Source organism: Canis aureus, chromosome 6 (assembly GCF_053574225.1).
Source record: "Canis aureus isolate CA01 chromosome 6, VMU_Caureus_v.1.0, whole genome shotgun sequence".
In the NCBI taxonomy this organism is placed as follows: Eukaryota; Metazoa; Chordata; class Mammalia; order Carnivora; family Canidae; genus Canis; species Canis aureus.
In genome coordinates, this window is record NC_135616.1 from 25,975,338 (window position 1) to 25,997,199 (window position 21,862).

At 40.3% G+C, this 21,862-nt stretch overlaps 1 protein-coding gene across 26 annotated transcripts in view; it reads left to right on the forward strand.

Moving 5' to 3' along the window:
* DTNA (dystrobrevin alpha) overlaps nucleotides 1-21,862 on the forward strand; it is a 352,302-nt gene that overhangs the window by 319,574 nt on the left and 10,866 nt on the right. For 18 of the 26 annotated variants that reach the window (XM_077900428.1, XM_077900430.1, XM_077900431.1 and 15 more), the window contains 5 exons: nucleotides 6,615-6,711; nucleotides 8,516-8,536; nucleotides 16,785-16,944; nucleotides 19,414-19,503; nucleotides 21,204-21,372. In XM_077900428.1, coding sequence (XP_077756554.1) covers nucleotides 6,615-6,711; nucleotides 8,516-8,536; nucleotides 16,785-16,944; nucleotides 19,414-19,503; nucleotides 21,204-21,372 — 537 coding nt within the window. Of the gene's footprint in view, nucleotides 1-6,614; nucleotides 6,712-8,515; nucleotides 9,714-16,784; nucleotides 16,945-19,413; nucleotides 19,504-21,203; nucleotides 21,373-21,862 lie in introns of those variants that run through there. The other 8 variants (XM_077900435.1, XM_077900442.1, XM_077900449.1 and 5 more) reach the window with 2 other exon arrangements.

Here is a 21,862-nt window from a genome sequence, read left to right on the forward strand (position 1 = left end):
GCAAATGAATTAAAACATCTGGTGTCATCTAGACTGGCACTGTAAAATATTTGAGTTTGAAAGGACCCTAGAAGGTCATCTGGTTCTACCCCTGAATTTCAGTGTACTTCTCAGATTCAGAAAGGTAGAGAGTAGCCAGAGGACCACAGCGCCTCCCACTGTGCTCATGTGCAAATGGATGGGTGCCATGGGCTTCCCATCAGGCTGCCTCAGCACAGTGCCTTGAATATGGCACATACGCAAACCTATTTGTGTAGGAAACATAAGCATAAATTCAAAGACATTGCCTCATTGAAATGTCATATTTCACAAGACACCTTCAGTTAGCAAATATGATTTTCTTTCCATCTTCTGATTTGGGTACCAAGTACATTCCAGGTATACCTAACTCTGAGGCACGCTTTTTATAGTAAGTACAGATGCTTGTTCTCAGAAACCCTTGTCAGAATTAGAGTGCTGTTTACTTCTTCCATATAAAATACTAAATTAAGCAAGTTTTGTATGGCTCTGTGTGGATTTTACCATGGATGTTTCTGAGGATTCCATCCCAACCCTGCTCTTCAGACATGCTAATATCTGGACACCACACTACAGCACACACACCCTGCAGGCCCTGCTTGCTCTCAGCTAGGCTCCGTTCTCACTCTCCCCAGGCCTATGTATCTGGCCAGATGGAAGACCCACCAAAGTGGGTGGGTTATGGAACCTGTAACTTGTGGGAGCTGCTTGATGTGAAAAGATCACATCATACTTTGAAATAACAAAATAGTTTAGCAGAAGAAATAGAAATCCTTCCTTTTCAAACAATATAATCTCTGGTCCTACCTTCAGGGAGATATATTGAAATCCTTGCACATCCTACTACACCATCGCCCAGAAGGGATGAAAATGGAAAGAAGGAAAATTGATATTTCATATCATCATCCTCAAAGGCATGTAAAAGTAAATGCCTGCTTGAGAGAATCTTGCCTAATAGGATTATGTGGGCCCTCCAGGCTCACAAGTTGCAAGGCTAACGTACACAGAAATATAAGTGAATAAACCAACTTGGAAATAGAGCCATCATTCATCTACACATCAAGGTACCTTGTCTCCACCTGAAATGTTTTTTATACCTCTTCCATTGATTGTCCCATTCTCTGTTGGAGGCATGATGACTAGAAATTTTTTATAAATATTTTCATCAGATCCCCTCAGCATTTGCTTTCTAAAGTATTTGGTTCCGTTTGGATAATACAACATCTTGATGTTCCTTGATCACTGATGACAGTTTTCCAACTGATATTTCTTCCCTCTTGATATTGCTATCTTGGGATAGACTGATAATTCTAACTACCCTCCTGGCCCTGACTTGTGGGCACTTCCATAGTCCCAGCGAAGCCCAAACCTATGCTAAGGAGTATGGCTCTGTGAGAAACTTCAAAACTTATTTTGGGTGCTCACTGTCAAACAGTGGCCCATACCTGAGGCTAGAGGCCTGAGGCCTGAGACACCTAAATCCCAACATACTTGCTTGCTTGACTCCATATTCAACACATTTCTTCCACCTGCATATTCCTGTAGATACTTATAAACCAGTTATTTGGTGCGAAGCACTGATACAGTTTAGGGATTTTATAGATACCCTGACATCCCAGATTAAGAAACCTCCTTTGAGTATTCTAACTTTTATTCTTCAGTCATTTTAGACACCAGAACAATGACCTCTTGCACAATTACTTCGGCTTTGGTTCACATCAGGGGGTGGCCATGTGAATCAGCCACGGGAACCCTTTGATAGAGATCTCCATCCATTGCAGCCTGCCTGGGTCTCTTATTGCAGAACCAACAGGAGAAGTTTATTTCAGTGGGGAATAGGCAAGGGGACAAAAGAGCAGAGCTCTGCTTTTCATGAATTCATAGTTTATTTATATCTTAAGAACACTATGACCTTTCTAAATAATCACTTTTCCATTTTCACATTAGCCACAAGAAAGCTGAGAGCCAAGTTTGCAACCCAGATCTGGCAGCTCAATGAGATTAGATGATGGGCATTTCTATGAACTAATCTGACACTTCCTATGCACTAAGCTCTATATACACTGTCCCAGGTAATTACTGTAACAAAGCCGGGAGATGGACACTATTATTATACTCTTTTATAGATATGGAAACTGAGATTCACAGAAGCTAAAAAATTTGCCCAAGATTCCACACAATGAGTAGCACGTTTGGATTCCATCTCCTTTTCTTAGGTCTTAATGATCTCCTGCTGGACTGGTATTACTCAATTGATTCCTGGCCTCTGGTCCATCTCTGCTGCTATCAGATTTAGGTTTCCTCATTTTATTCACTATTCATTTAATTCACTCAGCAGATATTTATAAAATGCAGTATTCCCAGAATTGAGCTGAAAAGATACTGTCCTGGTCTCATAAAATGTGTGGTCCAATAGGAAAATGACGTAAATAACCACACAAATAAGAACATAATTATAAACTAAGGTAAGTGCTGTAAGGAATCTTCCTTTTAAATAGAGGCATAATTATCAAATCTGCCCTTCACTGCAGTCGGAAAAGGCTACTGTGAAGAAGGATTGTTTGAGTTAAAGTATAAAAGATGAATCTAGAGGGAATGGGGATTAAAGGGAGCAGAGGGGCTGGACCAGCTGATAAAGGGCCTCCTGGAAGAGGGAGACCAGCTGCACGAAGACCAAATGGCAGAAGTGAACCAGCACTTTTTTAGGAACTGAAAGTTCTATATGCCTAGAATGCAGTGAATGAAGGGGTGAGTGGTAAGAGATGAAACTGAAGATGTAGGTAGGAGTAGACCATGATGCTCAAGACCATCTTGAAGATATTGCTGTTAATCCTATAACAGGAAGCCACTGAAGGATGATAGTTATAACACAGTGGGTTAGATTGTAAAGTCAGACTCCCATAAACTACTCCAGTATTAAGCTTTCCTAATAACATCAAGAATACAAGCAATCAGGAAGCACAGATGAAGCAGAGAAATGTCTGGAACATTCCATATGGTCCCTGAGGTCTTTCCTTTCTACAGTTGTGTAGAGTTTTTGAGGGAAATTTTGCAAGTTCATCTAGCAAGCCTTCCTTAAATTTCCAACACCATTTGGAACTGGACGTCTTCTCTGGTATTACCATAGACAGCAATTTGTTCATATTTTTATTGTGTGCTCGCCGTCATTGTTTTGAACTGATTTGTTTCTCCTCCTCTTACACCCAAGGACAAAAACCTACTCATTATTTTATTTACAGTGTCTTAAAACAAAAGTGCTAAATGGATGTTTGTGGGATGAATGGATAAGCTGTAAGACTATATAGGGATAGCTACAGAACTCTGTTTGCAAAGCAAATACCATCCTGTAGAATGAAGAAAACATTTAGTGAAGCAACTAACTTCACACTACAAATCTCAAGGGGAGAAAAAATATAATTTCCTTATCTATACCTTGCCAAAAAAAATAAACATCTCATTTTACACCCCCCGCCAAAAATTGCATTCTTTTCAATGTATATAAAATTATTCTTGGAGAAAACTTGCTAATATAAGATGACTTTTTTTGTTCTATTAATTAAAGATGAAAATGGGGATCCCTGGGTGGCGCAGCGGTTTAGCGCCTGCCTTTGGCCCAGGGCGCGATCCTGGAGACCCGGGATCGAGTCCCACATCCGGCTCCCGGTGCATGGAGCCTGCTTCTCCCTCTGCCTATGTCTCTGCCTCTCTCTCTCTCTCTCTGTGTGTGTGACTATCATAAATAAAAAAAAAAAAAAAAACAAACTTAAAAAAAAAATAAATAAAGATGAAAATGTAATCTCCGGTGCAAGTCTGTGGTTTAATAGACCAGTTTAATTTTTAAATTATTTTTGGGAAACAACATAAAGTTGAGTACTTTTTGTTTTACCCTAAAGTGATGTATTTTTAAAACTACCATCTTCACCTCTCATAGCAGTGTTATGAATGACAGCATATTTTTTAACTTTTTACTTTGAAACAATGTTAAGCCTACGAAAGTTGTAAGAATATTACAATGAATGTCCTACACTTCACCTAGAATTGCATCTTGCCGCACCCATTTCTATCTCCTTCTATATGTTAACATATAACCATTACATACACATTTTTGATGAGTTATTTGAGAGTAAGTTGCAGATATCATAACCCTTTACCCCTAAATACTGCTGTGTATGTTTCCTACATAAAAATGTATTCTCATATACATGTCATGTATAACCATGACACCATCATCAAATTCAGGCAAGTTAATATTGACGTTTCTTATTATCTAATAGACAATCTATATTAAAATTTTTGTTAAAATTTTATATTAAAATCTATATTAAATATTTAATCTATATTAAAATTTTACCTGTTGTCCCAACATTGTCCTAAGAGAAAGTGGGGGGGGGGGATTGTTTTAAGATTTTAAAAGAGACACAGCATAAACGGGAGAGGCAAAGGGGACAGAGAGAGAGAGAATCTCAGACAGACCCCATGCTGAGCTCAGAGGCCCACATGGGGCTGGGTTCCAGGACCTTGAGATCATGACCCAAGTTGAAACCAAGAGTCAGACACTTAATCGACTGTGCCACCCAGGCACCCCAAGAGAAAGTAGGTTTTAACACACATGCAAAATTACAAATAATCAGGCATATTCTCAGAATAAAAGGCATTCCTTTAGAGCTATATTACATTAAGCTCCATAAAAATAAAATCACTACTTAGTCTTTGTTTTCCTGTTCCTACCTGGAACCATGGAAGCTACACCACAAATTTGTTAATCAGCCCCACGTCTGGTAGCCACTTATAGAGAAGATTAAATGAATGCTTACAGAGAAGATGAAATAAAGACATTATTAAGTGAATTTTTTTAAAAATTGAATTTAATCAAATGCATGAAAGGGTAGATGTTGTGTTTTGAAAGATTACTACTAAGAAAAAAGTATGAACAACTTTTTTAATGTTGATTAATTCCAATTTAATACCAGTTTAACTTTCTCTCATAGTTTTTAGATGCCTTTCTTAATATTTCTTACCTACAGTATTAGAATTTTACTTCAGCCCTCTTCACAAAGTGCTCCTATGACCAGAAACCCAAAAATTACAGAACAGTATCTAGAAGAGAACTAGAAATACATCACTGGAAATACAGAGCAGTATCTATCCTTCTACCAAGTCCTATCGTGCGTATATTTGGAACACGATGTGCAGACAAGGTCAAAGATAAAACAGCTAGTGGGTTTGTCATTGAAGGACATTTTTGAATGGAGCAAGTCTTTCAAAATTAGGATGTTGCAGTCCTAGAAGAAAAAGACTAAAATAAGATACCATTAAAGTCTATAAAATCATGATGTTCTTTGTCCTTCGGGATTCAGGACAGAGGCGATTGTACAGAAAATCAAAGGACGAAATAAATGCTCTGGGAGCAACCCTTAGGTGGCAATTAAGGCCAAAAATACAAATATATTCAAAAAGGGTTGAGATGTATTTATAAATTTTAAATTCATAAATCATTAGAGAAAGCCCATATCAAAGCAAATTAGAAATGTTTCCCTAATATCTGTAACCTGTCCTCCCACAAAGTATCCTTCAATTAGATGAGTCATTGACCTACGTCATTGTGCCATTTTTATATTGTCGGTTTTTCATTTGAGTCTATGCTATAGCTCCACTTAATATTGTGCCAATACCATTGAGACTAGGCATATCCATTCATATGTTAACCTACGGCTAAAGCATCTACACATTTTTAAAATATAAGGAACAATATCTCAAACTCAGAAGCCTTTGGGGCAAGGGAAAAAAATTGTGTATGTATTATTCACTAGTTATCATAAAATAATAGATTTGAAATTGACTTGAAAAGTATACAGAGACATCAGAAATGTGAACCATTAATTTTTTCCCCATACTATTTCATTTCTTTCCTCTCTTTTAAAGGTATTTTTGGTACATCTTCGTGTCAATATAAATGATAGAGTGGAGATTGTCCTTTGTAGTTTCCATTCCTGCTGACAATTTAATAGAAGTTCTGCAAAACAAACAAAATTAAACAAACACAAATCTTATAGGTTATTTCCAGTAAGAACAACTGTGTAGGAACTCCTTTATTCTCACTTCACTTTATATATAAAGTCAAACCCAAATCAGAAAACTTAAATTGACTATAAAAACTCTGTACTATGAATATTTCACCTCTGAAAGTCACCACATTGCATACTAAGAATGGAAGGAATGAAAAATAAACTTTTAAAATCCAATTTCCAATTACTAAGGTAATCACTGTTTCCTCTGAGATTTACAAAAGGGTCCTTGGGTTTGGAGGATCTATGGGATTGACGTTTTTCAATGACAGTTTGGTTTTTGTTTGTTGTCTCAGGGAGCCCAATGGCAAGGGGAAGCAATATGCAATAGGATTTTAATTCTATTTTAGTATGACTTCTAACAAACAAATGTACACCCCATGTTCATTCGACAATGTTTCCCTGCCTGGAAACCACATCAGAGATCCAGAGATGCCCTTTTTCTGGTGGCCCACTAGTGCCACAAGACTGGGAAATGCAATCAGCTCAGTAGGTTGAACATTGTTCTGATGACAACTGCTTCTTTCTTAGACAGCGCAAGGATGAGCTGGAACAGAGAATGTCTGCTCTCCAGGAGAGCCGGAGAGAGCTAATGGTCCAGTTAGAAGGTCTCATGAAGCTACTAAAGGTAAGACATTCAAATAATAAATATTTCCTAGACCTCGACTTCCTACGGCATTTGTAAAAATCTTTCACACATAATGTGCAATGGTATTCCAACTACTATATGTGATTAACCGCAAAATATGGCTTCCGTCTCACATATAGGATCGTTTCTTAGATACATCAAATGCTAGCAGTCAATTACAAAGCTCATTCTTATCCATTTCCTGGAACCAGACCACTGAGGACCTTCAAAGGACAACTTCTTGGCTTATTTCAAGTTCCTATGTCCTTGAAAATAATTGAACTGGATTTATTTAGGAATATTTTACATTTAATAGCTTCAATAATTCTGAATAAATAAATATTTTACATTTAATAGCTTCAATAATTCAGAATAAATTCTGAATAAAAATAGAAGCTAATGTCCAATTCAGAAAATAAGATATAGCCATGAAATCATTTGGGTGATTATAGTTTTATTAAGAGGAGTAACTTAATTTCAATGAAATACTTTATCTCATCTGTGTGGCTTTACCAGCAAGTCACATCACCTCAATGAGTCTCAAATGCAAACTGTAAATCAGAATTTGCTCTCTGCAGGTAGAGTGTTTACTACGATGACCTAGGGAAGGCCTCTGCAGAGTGCTATGATGTTATTATCACCAGGAAGTAGCTTTCTTCCTTTCATAAATCCCTATTTCCTTCTTCAGTATACTCATTTCGAGTCACAAGTAGACTGGTGATGGCCCATTGGCCACAGTTGGCCCAGTAGGGGTGTCGGTGCTATGTGGTTGTCCTGCCTGACATAGACAAGCAGAAACCTCTGTGGATTGGAACTGGGACACACCAAGGGCAGGAAATGAAACTTCTGAAGTGTGAGGAAGGCCAGGTCCCTGGGGCAGCTCACCTGTGAGACAGATGTCCATGCCTTCAGCCCTTGGGTCCCCCACATCCCTGACACATCATCATTTACTGTTTCTCCCTTCCTCTTTTTCTTTCTTTCTTTTTCTTTCCTCTTCTTTTTTCCTTTCTTTCTATCTTTCCTCTTCTTTCCTTCCTGTATTCCTGTATTTTATTTATTTAGCAAATACTTGTTGAAACCTATTGTGTCCTGGCACAGATATAACTGTTACACTTCTTCCTTTTGTTTTTTCTGCTCTTTTTTTTTTTTTTTTTTTTATTGCTTTGTCAACTTTTCCTGCCATCAGTGTTGGGAATGCTTTATTGCCACAAAACAAAATCTCTTTTTCAGTGTATTAGACAAGTGAAGGGTAGAACTCAGGTTTTTTTTTTTTTTTGTACTATATGTATTAAGACAGGACTAGATAACTAATAACTTCTTACTGTTTCTGCCCTATTATCTGATTTTACGATCAGAAAAGCTCTTTCTGCTTTCCTTTTCGAATATGCCAAATGAAGAGGGTTGATCTCATCTTTCCCTTCACTGAATGACAGGAAACCTTGAAAACAGCACCCTGCTTACATTCCTATAGCTTCTATCACCGTAGTGATGGGATAGAGGTCTATTTACTACCCACCATCTTGGCATCCACCTAGCCAAACAAACACAGTCTATTATTATATCGGGGTGTACAAACACCAGGAGAGAGGGATAGACCATGTTGAAAGATGGATGGACATAGGGAGAAAAGAGATGGTCTTTCTGAAACACCTAAATAGCCGTGGAACTCAAAGTCACCGAGGTGGGAGAGGCTACCATCAAAGCCATGTTGATGTTTCCCCCACCTTGCATTCCCTCACACTGTATACATGCTCTTACTGGAACCCTGGGTAATCTAACTATTATTGATTCAATCTTTCTGTAGGAAGAAGAACTGAAGCAGGGAGTAAGTTATGTTCCCTACTGCAGGTCTTAACTAACTGTGGAGGGGCCTGCCATCCTGCTGTTTTTCTCATTGCTTTTGCCTCTAATGTATGTTCATGCTTCAGTTTGGAAAGAGAAAAAAATCATACTAATTTGCTTCTTTTTCAATGTAGTGCTTGAATGGACACATATAAAATTTAGCATTTTTTATAACTATTACTACTGTCAGCATCAAAACGAGAGCTATTACATCTTTTAGAAGAGGGAAAAAATTGTCATTTGTTGGAAAGTTTGTAGATCTCCAGTGATCTAAGTTTCAAACCAGTCTCATGTTTTTCTGAGTTGTTGATCAGACCCTTTTCCTAATAGAGAGACACCCACCACAGCCACTAAAGTTACACTAGGAAAAACCCACAGCACTCCAGCTAACCTCTACATCCTCTCATGCTGTGACCATTTAGTTCAGTTTCCATTTTACTGGAAAGGCATGGGACCTCTTTGTATAAAAGTTTGCCAATTGCATCTCTTTTCATTGCATAATTATTGAGCTCTGTCCCCCTGCCTCCCCATCACCAAAATGTGTTCAATCTAAGACAAACACTGTACTCAGCAACTGCTCACTTCCCGTTGTTTAGTTCTTGCAAGCAGAATCGCTACCATTGGTTCATAATAATCTCGAAATAGGTAACTTTCTGCCTTTCTATCATCACCAAGAACCTTTCTGCTCTGGGAGTTCACAAGGCCCTTACGCACATCTTCTCTGGCGGCAGGAACATTGTGACTCTCTTACTCTAGTCTAAACTGGAACCCTACAGCTGACCCTGTGGTCAGGTTCAGAGCCAGCAGGGGGAGTAGCATACTCAAAAAATAACAATAACAAAATAGAAGCAAAATAACAGCAGCTTTCATTTCAAGTGCATGTACCAAGCTGTGTATGACAATATATCCCACTTGCTAGTATTACCAGGAAGTTTCACATTATTTCCATGGATCGATTAGCGCCACAGCCTGTCCGATTTGAACGTACCTTTTATTCTTCTGTATTCTCTTTCCTATTATTCATTGTGTGTGTTTGTGTGTAACAAAGAATGTTTGCAAAATGCTGGACACATTTTTACCCTTCATTCCCATGGTCTGTAAAAAAGGAAAGTGTAAAACTAATCTGTAATGTCAGACAATAAAGACAATGTATTACACTATTTTGTATTTTGTGAAAAAAATTACTTTACTAAAGTCAAATTTGAATGAGAGACAGTCCCCCGGGTGAAGGACGCACATGTATAGCCTGTATAATTGCCCATAAAGGCACACACGGGGTATTGCTATTGTACTTCCAACATACTTAGATCATGGTAGAGAAAAATGCCTTGCTGTGCTGCTTCTCTTTGCAAACAGCCTCTTTTCTTTCCTGTCTCTGACTTAGCATGTGCACAGATAAAGGAAAAAAGGCTCAACTATAACCTTCTTCCACCTAGTAGAGAGAGAGGGCAATCATCCTAGAGTCAGCCAGCCTTGCTTGAGCCATTTCCTTCATGGACCCCTTTCCTGCCTCTTCCCAGGCCACCTGTTCTGGAAAAGCTCAGTGGACCAGGAGGTTCACAAAGCATGGCAGCACCCATAGAGCATTACTGCCTCCTTTCCTTCCAGCTCCTTCCACGGAGCCCTCCACAGCTCTGCATCTCTGCACGGCAGCCCTCAGTTGGGTAGTGCTGCAGAGATTCTAAAGGGCCCCTTACTGGCAACACCCAGATAGATGTATACTCAAGTCTCTTCTCGAAAAGGACCCAAGGTAGCTTACAACTAGAGATGTCAACAGTGACTTTATAAAATAAATCTAGAAATATCAGAAACTGAAAAACAGAAAATGCAAATATGCTAATCATAAGGGACAAGGGTGTTCCTCTTAGCTTTTTGGCAAGGAGGCAAAAAGAAAAGAAAAAAGAAAGAAAAGAAAAAAAAGAAAGAAAAAAAGAAAAGAAAAGAAAAGAAACATATAATTGGTGGTTTTATCAGAACAAAAATGCCAGTTCTCAGGGGATCAAAATTTCTGTTGGCATAAAATATAAAAAGGAAGTCTTCACTCAGAGCTTTAGAGAAGGAGCGCTAAATAATAAAACAGACAAATGCAGCAGCAAATGTCAAGTGGCTGATTATAATACTGACCTTCAGTCAAAATTAAAGACAGAACCCTATATGTCCCAATCCTGAACAGGCAGTTCTACAAGGAAATGAACATATGCCGTCCAAATATATAAACTTCCTTTGGTATAACATGATCTAAGGAGAGAATTTAGAGGTTTTAGTCTGGCGTCTGCTTCTAAATTCTGTTTTTATTTATGAGCCTTACCCCTTTGGGGACATTCTCTTTGTAAAATCAAATTTAAGACACTGCGCACAACAAATTGTGCTTGATTTAATAACCTCTACTTGCTTTATCATAAGTCTGTGTGGTTCAATGTATTTTATTATACTGGTATATATAATTCCTACTTATACTGTTTCTTGTTAGAGGTAATGCATGAATTTATTCCCCTTGAGGAGAGAACATGAATTTAAAAAAAAAATAGTGCCTGTAATATAATATGATGATTATGGTATCATAAGCAATAAATTTTTTTTTTACAAAACTTGCATCCAAATTATCCTACCCTCTTTCTTCTTTGTGTATTTTTAAGATTTATTGAAGGAACCATAAAAAGAACACTCATAAAAAGTTTAATAATGAAGGCAGCTGGGGGATAGTTGCAATGACAGTATGTTTCAGAGTTTCTGGTAGACTTCCAGTTCCAAATATCACGTCCCAATCTAAAACCAGATATCCTGACTTTGAGTTCAGAACGTAAGGTCTCAATAAAATTTCTTGTAGAGAGATCAGTGGTGTTAGACCTGATTATAGGGGTTCCCACTCTTTGCTCACACCTGTAAGATCTTAAGTAAGTCCATTAACTTCCTGGTAATTTATTTCAAACATACTGATAATACATGGCTCACAGGACTGTTGCGTAGATTTTCAAAGGTAATGGATGTGAAAGCACTTTTTGAAATACTATGTGCATGTCAGATATTAGTATAAAATTATGTATATATGTATATATGTATACACATCTGAGAATACGTAAACTTTTCTGACTTGATCCATATTTTACACACACACACACACACACACACACATTCATTTCTCCTCTTTCTCGTTAACTAAGCGTCTCAGAGAAGGAACGTGAAGCATTTCAGATTGCACCTTCTGGCCCCATTCTCTTCTCTCTTTACAACTGGAGCCCAGCTAAGTCGGGAAGTCCTGGTTGTTTAGGCTCCTATTTTTCCCAAACACATTGTTTGGAATATGAGCAGTTCACCTTCCTGTATTTCCCTTGCTCATTTTCCCAGGTGGGGACCCTGTGGAGTGGTGACACAATCAAAAGTGGGATGGGATGGTGGGGTGGAATTCACATCATAAATAATCAACTGTGATATTAGGACGACATCTACCATTCAAAACATACCCTCTCAGCCTCTCCTGCTCTCTCTCACAACCTTTTTTTAAAATTAGGGATTCAGGGATCCCTGCGTGGCTCAGTGGGTGAGAGTCTTGCCAGGGTCCTGGGATCAAGTCCTGTACCAGGCTCCCCGCAGGGAGCCTGCTTCTCCCTCTGCTTATGTCTCTGCCTCTCTCTCTGTGTCCCTCGTGAGTAAATAAATTTAAAAAAAATTTAAATAGGGATTCATCAGTAAATTCTAGGAAAGTAACAATTATTTCTTGACTTAAAAATTATTTCTCTAACCTTAGCAGATGACCATCTAGTTCAAATCTAGCCCCTTTCATGACGTCAGAGATGCCCAAACCTGGCACCGCCACCTCACTAGCCTCAGTCCCCTCCATTCCCTGCCATGTTCCTGGTGCATTCACCATCCTGGCCTCTTCACCGCATCTGCGATACCCCTCACTCTTCCCTTCCCTTGCTCATGACACTCTGAGGCCTGGAATGTTCTTCTCTCCTTGCGATACATCCTCTCTTCTGCCCAGAAATCTCCACTATTAAGACCGAAGTCAAGTGCTGCCTCCTGCCTGACCTGTCAGAATTAGTCACCTCATCTGTATCCCCACAGCACTATGGACACAGACAGCAACCCCATGATGATAGTCAGTGAATGTGTATTGGAAGAAAGGATGAAAAGAGGGTTGCATGTGGCTAAACACTGCTTTACTGCACCTTCTGAGGCTGCTAAGAAAAACCAGGCAGACTGGGCTGTGTTCCCAGGCAAACCTGAGAGGCAGACTTTTCGGGGGGGGGGGGGGGGGGCGGGGTGCACTCCCATCTCCTGGTCATCTGCTCAGCCGCATCTCCAGCAGCAATTACACGTTTGGTCCTTTCCCTGAAGCCTCCCTCCTTTCTGGTGCTGAGTAGAAACCAAAATACTTCCTGGAAAAAATCAGAAAATGTATGGATCTTGTCAGACTTCTTAAAAATTGATACAACAGCAGGTTGAGTGGACTCAGAGGATGGAGTGCAGAAATGAATTTTTCATTTATTCACTAGGAAGTGAGCTATTTTAAATTTGCCAAGTATGATGTATGTTTTCCTTTTTCCATAAATCAACTCTCCTCTCAGGAATTTTAGATCTATATATTGATCTGCATGGACCATTGTCCCTTAAGTCTTCTCTCCATTAATCATCAAGTAATTTCCAGGAAAGGATGTTCCCAGAGATTACTCCCTCTAGCTCCTTGAAAGTTGTTAGCAGAGAGCCATACTTCATAGACAGGCCAAGAGGCCACCATTCTACAGCGGTCACTACCTGACCTGAAAATGACACTCAGTGATATCTCCACTGATCTGCCCCAATGCCAAGAGGCAATTGCCCTTTCCTAGTGACCCTACAGAAAATACAGAAAGGAAGGCCAGAGATGGCATTCCCAGGAGCAGGTCCCTGGAAGGTACCATGCATCAAACTGGACAAGGTCTGGACAAAGAGACATGTTCACCCAGGGAGCCAGGGTCTTCCCACCACCCCCGGGTCTGAACATGCCTTGGGAGGGGAGTTGCAGGGAAGATGCCACTGAATCTTGTCTCCAGCACAGAATCTCCACTTAAGTTCTTCACATAACCAGACTGCTTGAAATTGCACCAATTAGAGATTCATTTAGGAGATGTTGACTATCAGTCATTCGCACATTGGTGTAATTTAGATTCAGTCCACTGTTTTTCCCTTAACACATAACTATAGTCAATTATTTTTCTCTTAACACAGAACCACTAATGGGGGTTTTGAAGAAAGGAAGCAGGCAGAAAGAAGTAGGGAAAGTTGACTTTGGAGACCAAGCATTATTGAGCAGAGAGAGGACTGGAAATGTCTCAAACACAGTTAGCAGGAGAGATCAGGGCATGAGGAGAAGGGAAGAGTGTTGCCAGAGGTAGGAGATGACAGACGGGAAGCTTAGAAGGGCCAGGTTAGTGCCCAAAGGGGAGGGGGCAGCCCCCTGAGCACCCTGTACTAGACACCTGGATGGAACAGGTGCAATGGAGCAGCTATGTGATGCAGCCCCAGAATAACCATTAAGATACTGAAACACAGACCTGCAGCCCCACATCTGAAATCACTGGTTCCTGATATGTCCCAGGGCTTCGAATCTCTCAGGTTTTAGAAAGGCAGTACAGCACAGATACCATATATGGTACAGCCTCACATCAGTTATGAAATCACCTCTGCTGCTTTTTGGATTTCAAGTTTGCAGATAAGGGATTTGCACCTGTACTTCTGTACTGACCACGGGCTCTTGCTCCACTGGGGCACTTACACTGTGCCCCGAGACCCAGCAATGGAAAGGTATTTTCCTGCCCAGCCGGAAGCCCTATGCAACTACTCCAGCACCACTGGCGGGTGGGTCCAGGCCCTGCGCCTTCTCAGCCTTCAGGCTGCTAAACCCTTCTCCCGGAGTGAAGCCTGTGGTAGGTGGTCACAGTGCTTCAACCTCAGAAGTGGCTGTGGTGCTGTGGGAAAGCCCTGGGCTTGTAGACATGAGGCTAAAGATCCAGTTTATCTCTGCTATTCTGTAGCTCAGAGGCCTTGGGAAACTCACTTACACCTCTGAGCCTGTTTGCTAAGCTGGAAAATGGGAATATAAGACCTGATACTGTTGCTAGGAGGATTAAGTGAAATAGTTGGGGTTAAAGTGCCTTAGAGACTGCAAATTGCTATTCAAATATAAGTGACTATCATTCTTAGCACCAATAACAAGAACGAAACCAAACAGTCTATGTAGAAGTGCTTTGTCCACTGTAAATTACATAGAAAAGTGGAGTTGTAGGATTATCATGAACTTCCTACCCTAGAAGAGGGTCTGGGTGCCCAGAGTTGAGGGGGTAACCTAGCTATGTAGCCAAGAGGAGCCTCCTTCTTTCAACCCCTCTGTCCATTTCCCATCCCAATCCCTCCTCCCTGCTGTGAAACTGGTCCTGGGTAAAGAGGACAGGTAAGAAAGGGCAAGGAGCCCTGCTGATGGCCCTGCCTGGAGAATGTGCACAGGATGGGTTGTCAGGGGGAGGCAGCCCTCAGGGCTGCAGAACTCCTTTGAGGCACCCCCCCAGCATCCCAGGCTCTCCCGCTCCAACTCCAGAGCAATCCTTTTCACCTCTCTGAGCATTTGGACTCACAACTGCACATTTAGATGCCTCTTCAGTAGGTCATGGAGAGAAATCAAATCAGTGGGGGTGCCCATGAAAATCCTACTACATGGCAAAGCATGATGCAAAGGTGAAGTCATTTCTTACTGGCAAGGGGAGCAGGGGGATACCATGGTAGCTCAGAAAGCAGAGGTTTCGTGGTTAACGAGACCAAGCTGCCAAAGTCTGCTGGGGGGAACCAGACCCGTCCTTGAGCAGGCTGGGCCAACGGGCTGCAAAGCATCATGCAAGCAGGCACACTTCTCTTCCCTGGGCCCGGACAGACCGTTCAAGGTATTGTTAAGAGTGAAAGAGTGGCATCCCCAGCCCACATGAGTTCTTTGCTCTGCTCTGTTCTGTTTTGCTTCATTTTTAATCTAGATTTTTCTCAATTTATAAGATTTGACTTTTTATGTGTGATGCTGAGCCCCAGAAAGCTAACAGCATGGCATTTTACAGGAGTTATGTTGTGTGTTTTAACTGCAAGCAGCTGACCCCACACCACAGTCCAAATCGAATATTCCAGAGCACTTCTCCCATGGTGCACGTCCCTGGGTCTGAATGGGTTGATGCTAAATCTCTCTGGGCCTTGCTATGAAAGAGTCCTCTCTTTCCCTGGCCAGACCCAACAAACTGGAATGGAGTTTACATGAACACCCAATCTTTGAGTATGCACTGGAGGGTGGCCTTGCATTTTTTTACTCCGACTGACTTCCTTTGTAAACTAATCATTATAACCCAGAAACTGTTTCCAAGAAACCTCATCCTAGAGACAGAGCTGTGAAATTCAAGGTGTGAATGGTTTCATGCCGAGGACTATATGTAGTAAATGGCTTTTAGTTGCTTTCTACTTTTTTTCTTTACTCACTTTTAAATCCCACTGTTCTTACTGCTAAAATGACTGCTTTGTCACAACGAGAAGGACATTTCCTGCAGGAAACAGTAGCCAAAAATTAGAAACCAAGAGTTCTTTTTTTTGTCTTCCGTATTTGAATCCCTGACTCAGAGCAATTAGACAAAATGAACTTTTACAAAAAAAAATGGGGATAAAGCCATTTATACCTCATTTGATTCTTCATTTGAGACTCAGTATGCACGCTCTTACATGACATGACCCTGCCTATAAATTAGCCTCTAAAGATCATGCCAAGGCAGGTCGAAACTTTAGGAATTATATAAGCCACATCCATCCCCCAAAGTCTCCTAATTTATATTCTTTTTTTTTTCCTAATTTATATTTCAAACTTTGTTCTAAAGTGTCTTTTTATTCTGTGCAGAACTTCCTTCAGGAGGAAACAGACACACCTTGTAATCATCACAGCTTAACAGTAGCCTCATGACAGGGGCACACATCTCATGTATGACAGAACAGGGCTCTACTAATATTCTTAACTTTCAACATGTAACCAAAAGTCCAGATTATAGACAATAAAGTTCTGAATTACCTCCTGCAACTCAGGATTAGGATGACCGGCTCAATCACCTAGGATGTCCTCCAGCTGAGGGGGTGGAGGGTGAGGGGGGGTGTTGGGGGAGATCTCACTGTTACTGTTGTTGGCTTCGGACTGGGGCTTTGGGAAAACAAATTAACGGGTCACATTGTCTCTCCAGACCCAGGGGGCAGGCTCTCCTCGCTCATCCCCCAGCCATACCATCAGCAGGCCCATCCCCATGCCTGTGCGGTCTGCCTCGGCCTGCTCCAGCCCGGCCCACACGCCCCAGGACTCCCTCACCGGGGTAGGGGGAGACGTTCAGGAGGCCTTTGCACAAAGTAAGTGGGGGGGGGGCGCTCTTTGTTGTTCTGCTCTTCCACAGGGCCGATAGGACACCACGGTGTGTAGGTTGGCTCGAGCTGCTGGAGCCACAGTGTGGACATGCCAGCACAGTCCTCGTGGCAGCCTGGCCCAAGAGCTGTTCTAGAAGCTCCCGAGGCTGATCTCTTTCTCACATGACCTTCTCATCTTCTTGAGCTTCTGTTGCCCGGCTCCATTTTTGTAGGAGTCTTTGCTCATTAAGGGAAGGGAAACCCTTTCACCGATAGCCCAGGCCACTTTATAAATGTAATAATCCACTTTCAAATTCTGAAAGATCTTATTTCCTACCTTCTTCCCTTTATGTTAAAGCCAACTCAGGGTTGAGGTTAAACAGCCCCAACTGAGGTGGGATGCAGCCCTGTGGTGATCAAGCAGGGCGTTTCACAGCCGCCCTAAGAGTTGAAGCATCGCCTCTGTAACAGGGGCCAGGAGGTCCAGCCTCCATGGTTAATGCCAGAGGGTGATAAATAGAACAGAATTCTCCCACCTGCTGCCTCTTCCATTCACGCGCCAAGGATGGGGGTAGGGTCCTCAAGGCAAGTGATCTTATTCATTTGGAAATATTTTAATCCTTTTTAAACTTTTTCTTGCCATGACTTTTTAAATTTACAGAAAGTTCGACCAAAAAAAATATATATATATATCTGCCTGCAGACCGTCACCCCGCCAATCTCATTCCCAAACGGCCTTTAGCCATTTTTTAATTTATATATAATCTTTTCTCAATTTTTTATTTATATATAATTGCATATGTTTATGTGTGTTTTTATAAACACCTACTCTTCTTTTTCACACAAACAAGACCAAATGCTTTGCATTTTGATATGCAATTTGCATTTTCTGTAAGTTAACAATATATCATGAACATCCTTCTAGGTCCTCACGTATAGCTGTAAGGAAAAGGGAGATATATTTGATGACGAGTTTTAAGGCAAAAATAAATAAATAAATGAAGTCAAAAAACAAAAAATAGACTGGGGAAAACACTTCCAGCATATGCAGCAAACAAGTTTCACAATTTCAGCTACACATAAAGCATATAGAGATCGTTAAGAAAAAGACATTCCTAAAACAGAAATAGGTGAAGTTTAGGGACAGAAGAAGCATTATAAATTGCCAACAAAGATATAAAAAGAAGCCCAGTCTTACAAATTGCTGTAGAAATACAAATATCACCTCTTGCCTCACAGACTTAAAAAATGTTTAACATTAATAAAGACTGTGAGGAAAGAGACACTGTTATGCATTCTGTATGGAGCATAAAATATTTCATTTTAAAGGAAGAGAATGATGTACTCTCCACTATGAGGGAAAAGGAAATATCTATAATAGGTCTTTTTCCTCTGAAAAAGAAAATAGGTTATACAAAATAACCTTTTAAAAAAGTTTTCAAAGAAAAAAAAAGTCCTTTCTCTAAATCTCATCTTGAAATTTACAGTATTTTTAATCAAATAGAATTTTAAATTATAATTGTTTTATCTGACTCCTTTGATTTTTTTAAATGTACATGTATTTATTATTTTACTTGCTGAGTTTTACTTTCTGTGAAATTACTGTATGAACCGTGGTGGCCTATCAACAGCCCCTAGCTCATAAAGAGCTCGTGCTACTTAAGTTCATCTGTAAGTCAGGTGTTTGGAATCTTGAGCCCTTTTTCCCAAAGATGTTATGGGGCCAAGCCTTCTGTTCCATTTCTACCTCACACCCAAGCCAGCCCGCAGATACCCATGTAACGCCTCATGTGCCTGAAACATCATCGTAAGCTTCGTCTACCATGAAGGAGTGTAGTCTAAGTTACAATTCAGAGTACCAGGCATACATCTTCTGCCCAGGTCTTGAGCAGTTTCAAGAATCCCCACCCCTGTTCCATGCTCTGGGGCATTTGATGCCTAGGGTTCCTACTCCCCAGAGATACCTCAAATAGTAGGGGAACTCTGGAAGCTCTGATGAGACAGAGGCCATGAGGATGGAGATCAAACTCCCATGTGCTCAGCCACCAGGTCATGGCTGAAACTGTAGCAGCAGCTGGCAAGGTGCAGTTCTCTGGGCAAAACCAGACCTTACATCTGTGTCAGTTTTTCTAAGAAAGGTACCCAGAGATATTAGTTTGCCTGGGACCCTCCTGGTTTGTGCCAGGTCACCCAGCCTTGTTATCATGCCACCCCCTTTCACTTGCAAACTTGTCCCAATTTGTATAATAAATGAACACCTCCTTCATCAGTGGCCATGTCTTCTTACATCAGAGGCCACTGTCCTAAGTACACGGTATTTTTTCAGAAAGTGAACCAAAGCACTTCTGAAAAGGAGAAGTCTTGGAAGTTTTCTTTCTTCAGGATATCAATATAAGTGGTAAATTGCATAAAAACTTGGGGAAAAAATAAGAAAAGCTGTGATTTTTTCAAATGATCATTTCTTCTTCACTCAAGGTTCAAGAAGAAATTTAAGAAATGACTTACTAGTAGCAGCAGATTCTATCACTAACACCATGTCCTCTCTCGTGAAAGAGCTGAATTCTGGTGAGTTCCTGGTCCCCTCTCATTTGTCTGCTCATTTCAGAGGGACCCATAACTGCTAGGGGCCTCTTTTAGAGATCTCCTCATTGTCAAATAGAAAAAGATATTTTAGGGCACCTGGGTGGCTCAGCCAGTTAAGCATCTGACCTCAGCTCAGGTCATGATCTCGGGGTCCTGGGATCAAGTCCCACAGGGGCTCCTTGCTCAGCAGGGAGCCTGCTTCTCCCTCTGCCACTCCCCCTGCTTGTGTGCTATCAAATAAATAAATAAAATATTTTTTAAAAAAGAAAGAAAAAGATATTTTAAAGATGAAGATTTTTTTTTGGTATATTCAGATTTTTTAGTGCTGTTTATATTTTGCTGATGAGAAGAATATTAATACATGAGCCAATGTAGAAAGTTTGAAAAATGCAGGGGGAAATAAAAACACTAAAATTGACCTGTGATTCTGGTTTTATAATATCTAGTCTTTGTAACTTGTAATACTGTGATCCAAAGTGACATGATACTAAAGTTATTTTATAAGGTCAAATGTTTTATTTATTCATTTAAACTCTGTTCATTTGAAATGCATTGCTATTTGAATGAGGCTAAATTGCAATTTACCTTTGCAATATGTCCAAAGAAAGATCTGCCCAGAAAATAAAGAGCATGACATTGAGAGAGACTCTTTATTCTGATAATACTACACAGAGTCTCTAAAATTTTAACAGCATGAATCTGCAAATAATTATCTTACTGGTACATCTCATCTGTTCCTTCAGCCTACCTTGCAAGATATTTGTCTGACAGGACTCTGGTTACAAAGTTTGAGATTATAACAATGTATAATCTCAAATATACAATAAATATTAAAATAAATAAAGCCAATATTAGAAATAAATAGAATAGAAATAAATAAATAAAACCAATATTAGAAAAAAATCCTGGATTTAGGTTTCTTAAAGCCTCTATAATAAGAATTAAAGTAATGGGATCCCTGGGTGGCGCAGCGGTTTAGCGCCTGCCTTTGGCCCAGGGCGTGATCCGGGAGACCCGGGATCGAATCCCATGTCGGGCTCCCGGTGCATGGAGCCTGCTTCTCCCTCTGCCTGTGTCTCTGCCTCTCTCTCTCTCTCTCTCTCTCTCTCTCTCTCTCTCTCTCTCTGTGACTATCATAAATAAATAAAAAAAAAGATTACCAAACAGGATAAAAATGGCAGTATTAATACATCACGATTAGTGGCATGCCCAAGTACATGATGACTAAAATGTTACTCTTATTGTGGAAGCTTCAAGTACTATTCATTTATATTCACAATACTTTGAGATATTAAGTGAATGTAATATTTTAGGCTTGTATTTCCTAAATTAAAGTAATATTAAACAAAAGTAAGGGCAGTCCTAGTGAAGGCTTTTGTAGAGAGGGTTGAAACAAAAGTGTTAAGAAATTAAGTCAGTCAAGACACAAAAATTCCTCATGATATGATTGAGATTAAAAAAAAAGACAATACTGTATACCCAATGATCTTCTAGAAATTCATGTCAGTATCAAATGTCATTTTGGGAAAAAAAATAATAATAAATTCACCTGACTTATGTCCAATAGCTAGTTAATATTTTATACAGCACAGGTTGACTTATGTTAAGCCCAGCGCTTTATTTGCCAGTCATAAAAAAAAAAAATCTGAGTAGTTCTTCATTTCTTCAATCATACTTAATAGAGGTGGGAAGTGAAACAGAGAGCAACGTGGATTCTGAATTTGCGCGGACTCAGTTTGAGGATCTGGTCCCATCGCCAACCTCTGAAAAGGCTTTTCTAGCGCAAATCCACGCCCGGAAACCTGGGTACCTCCACAGTGGTGCTACCCCCAGCACCATGCGCAGCGATGGGTAAGTATCTTCTGTGCAAGGACATTTCTCAGTAACAGAACACTCCATAGGAAATACAGGAAAATAAAAACATGGTTGCTTCATTTTTTATTTTGGAAAGGGGTCATATAGTTTCCTTGTTTGCCAGAAGAGGTAGGAGGGTGCTACACAGTGAAAGGTGACGTCCCCCCCTATATCTGCTATATCCAGAATAGCAGTAACCAAAACCAACCAGTGCCTGTTGAGAGCCTGGCTCGCCCAAGGCACGGTGCTAGCTGTGTACAAAATAGTATTAAAAAATCACTCTCTGCTTTCCCAGGACTCAAAGACCCGTTCAGAGAGAAGTCATTCCATCTTCTAAATGTGCTATATTTGAGGACCAGGTGATGTTAGGCCTCTATTCAGAATGGGTATAAACAACATTATATAAGCAGCTGGAATTGAAATAAGTAAATGTCTAAAACCTCATTATAAAGAAACCCAATCTGGTTGAATCGTTGCATTTGTATAA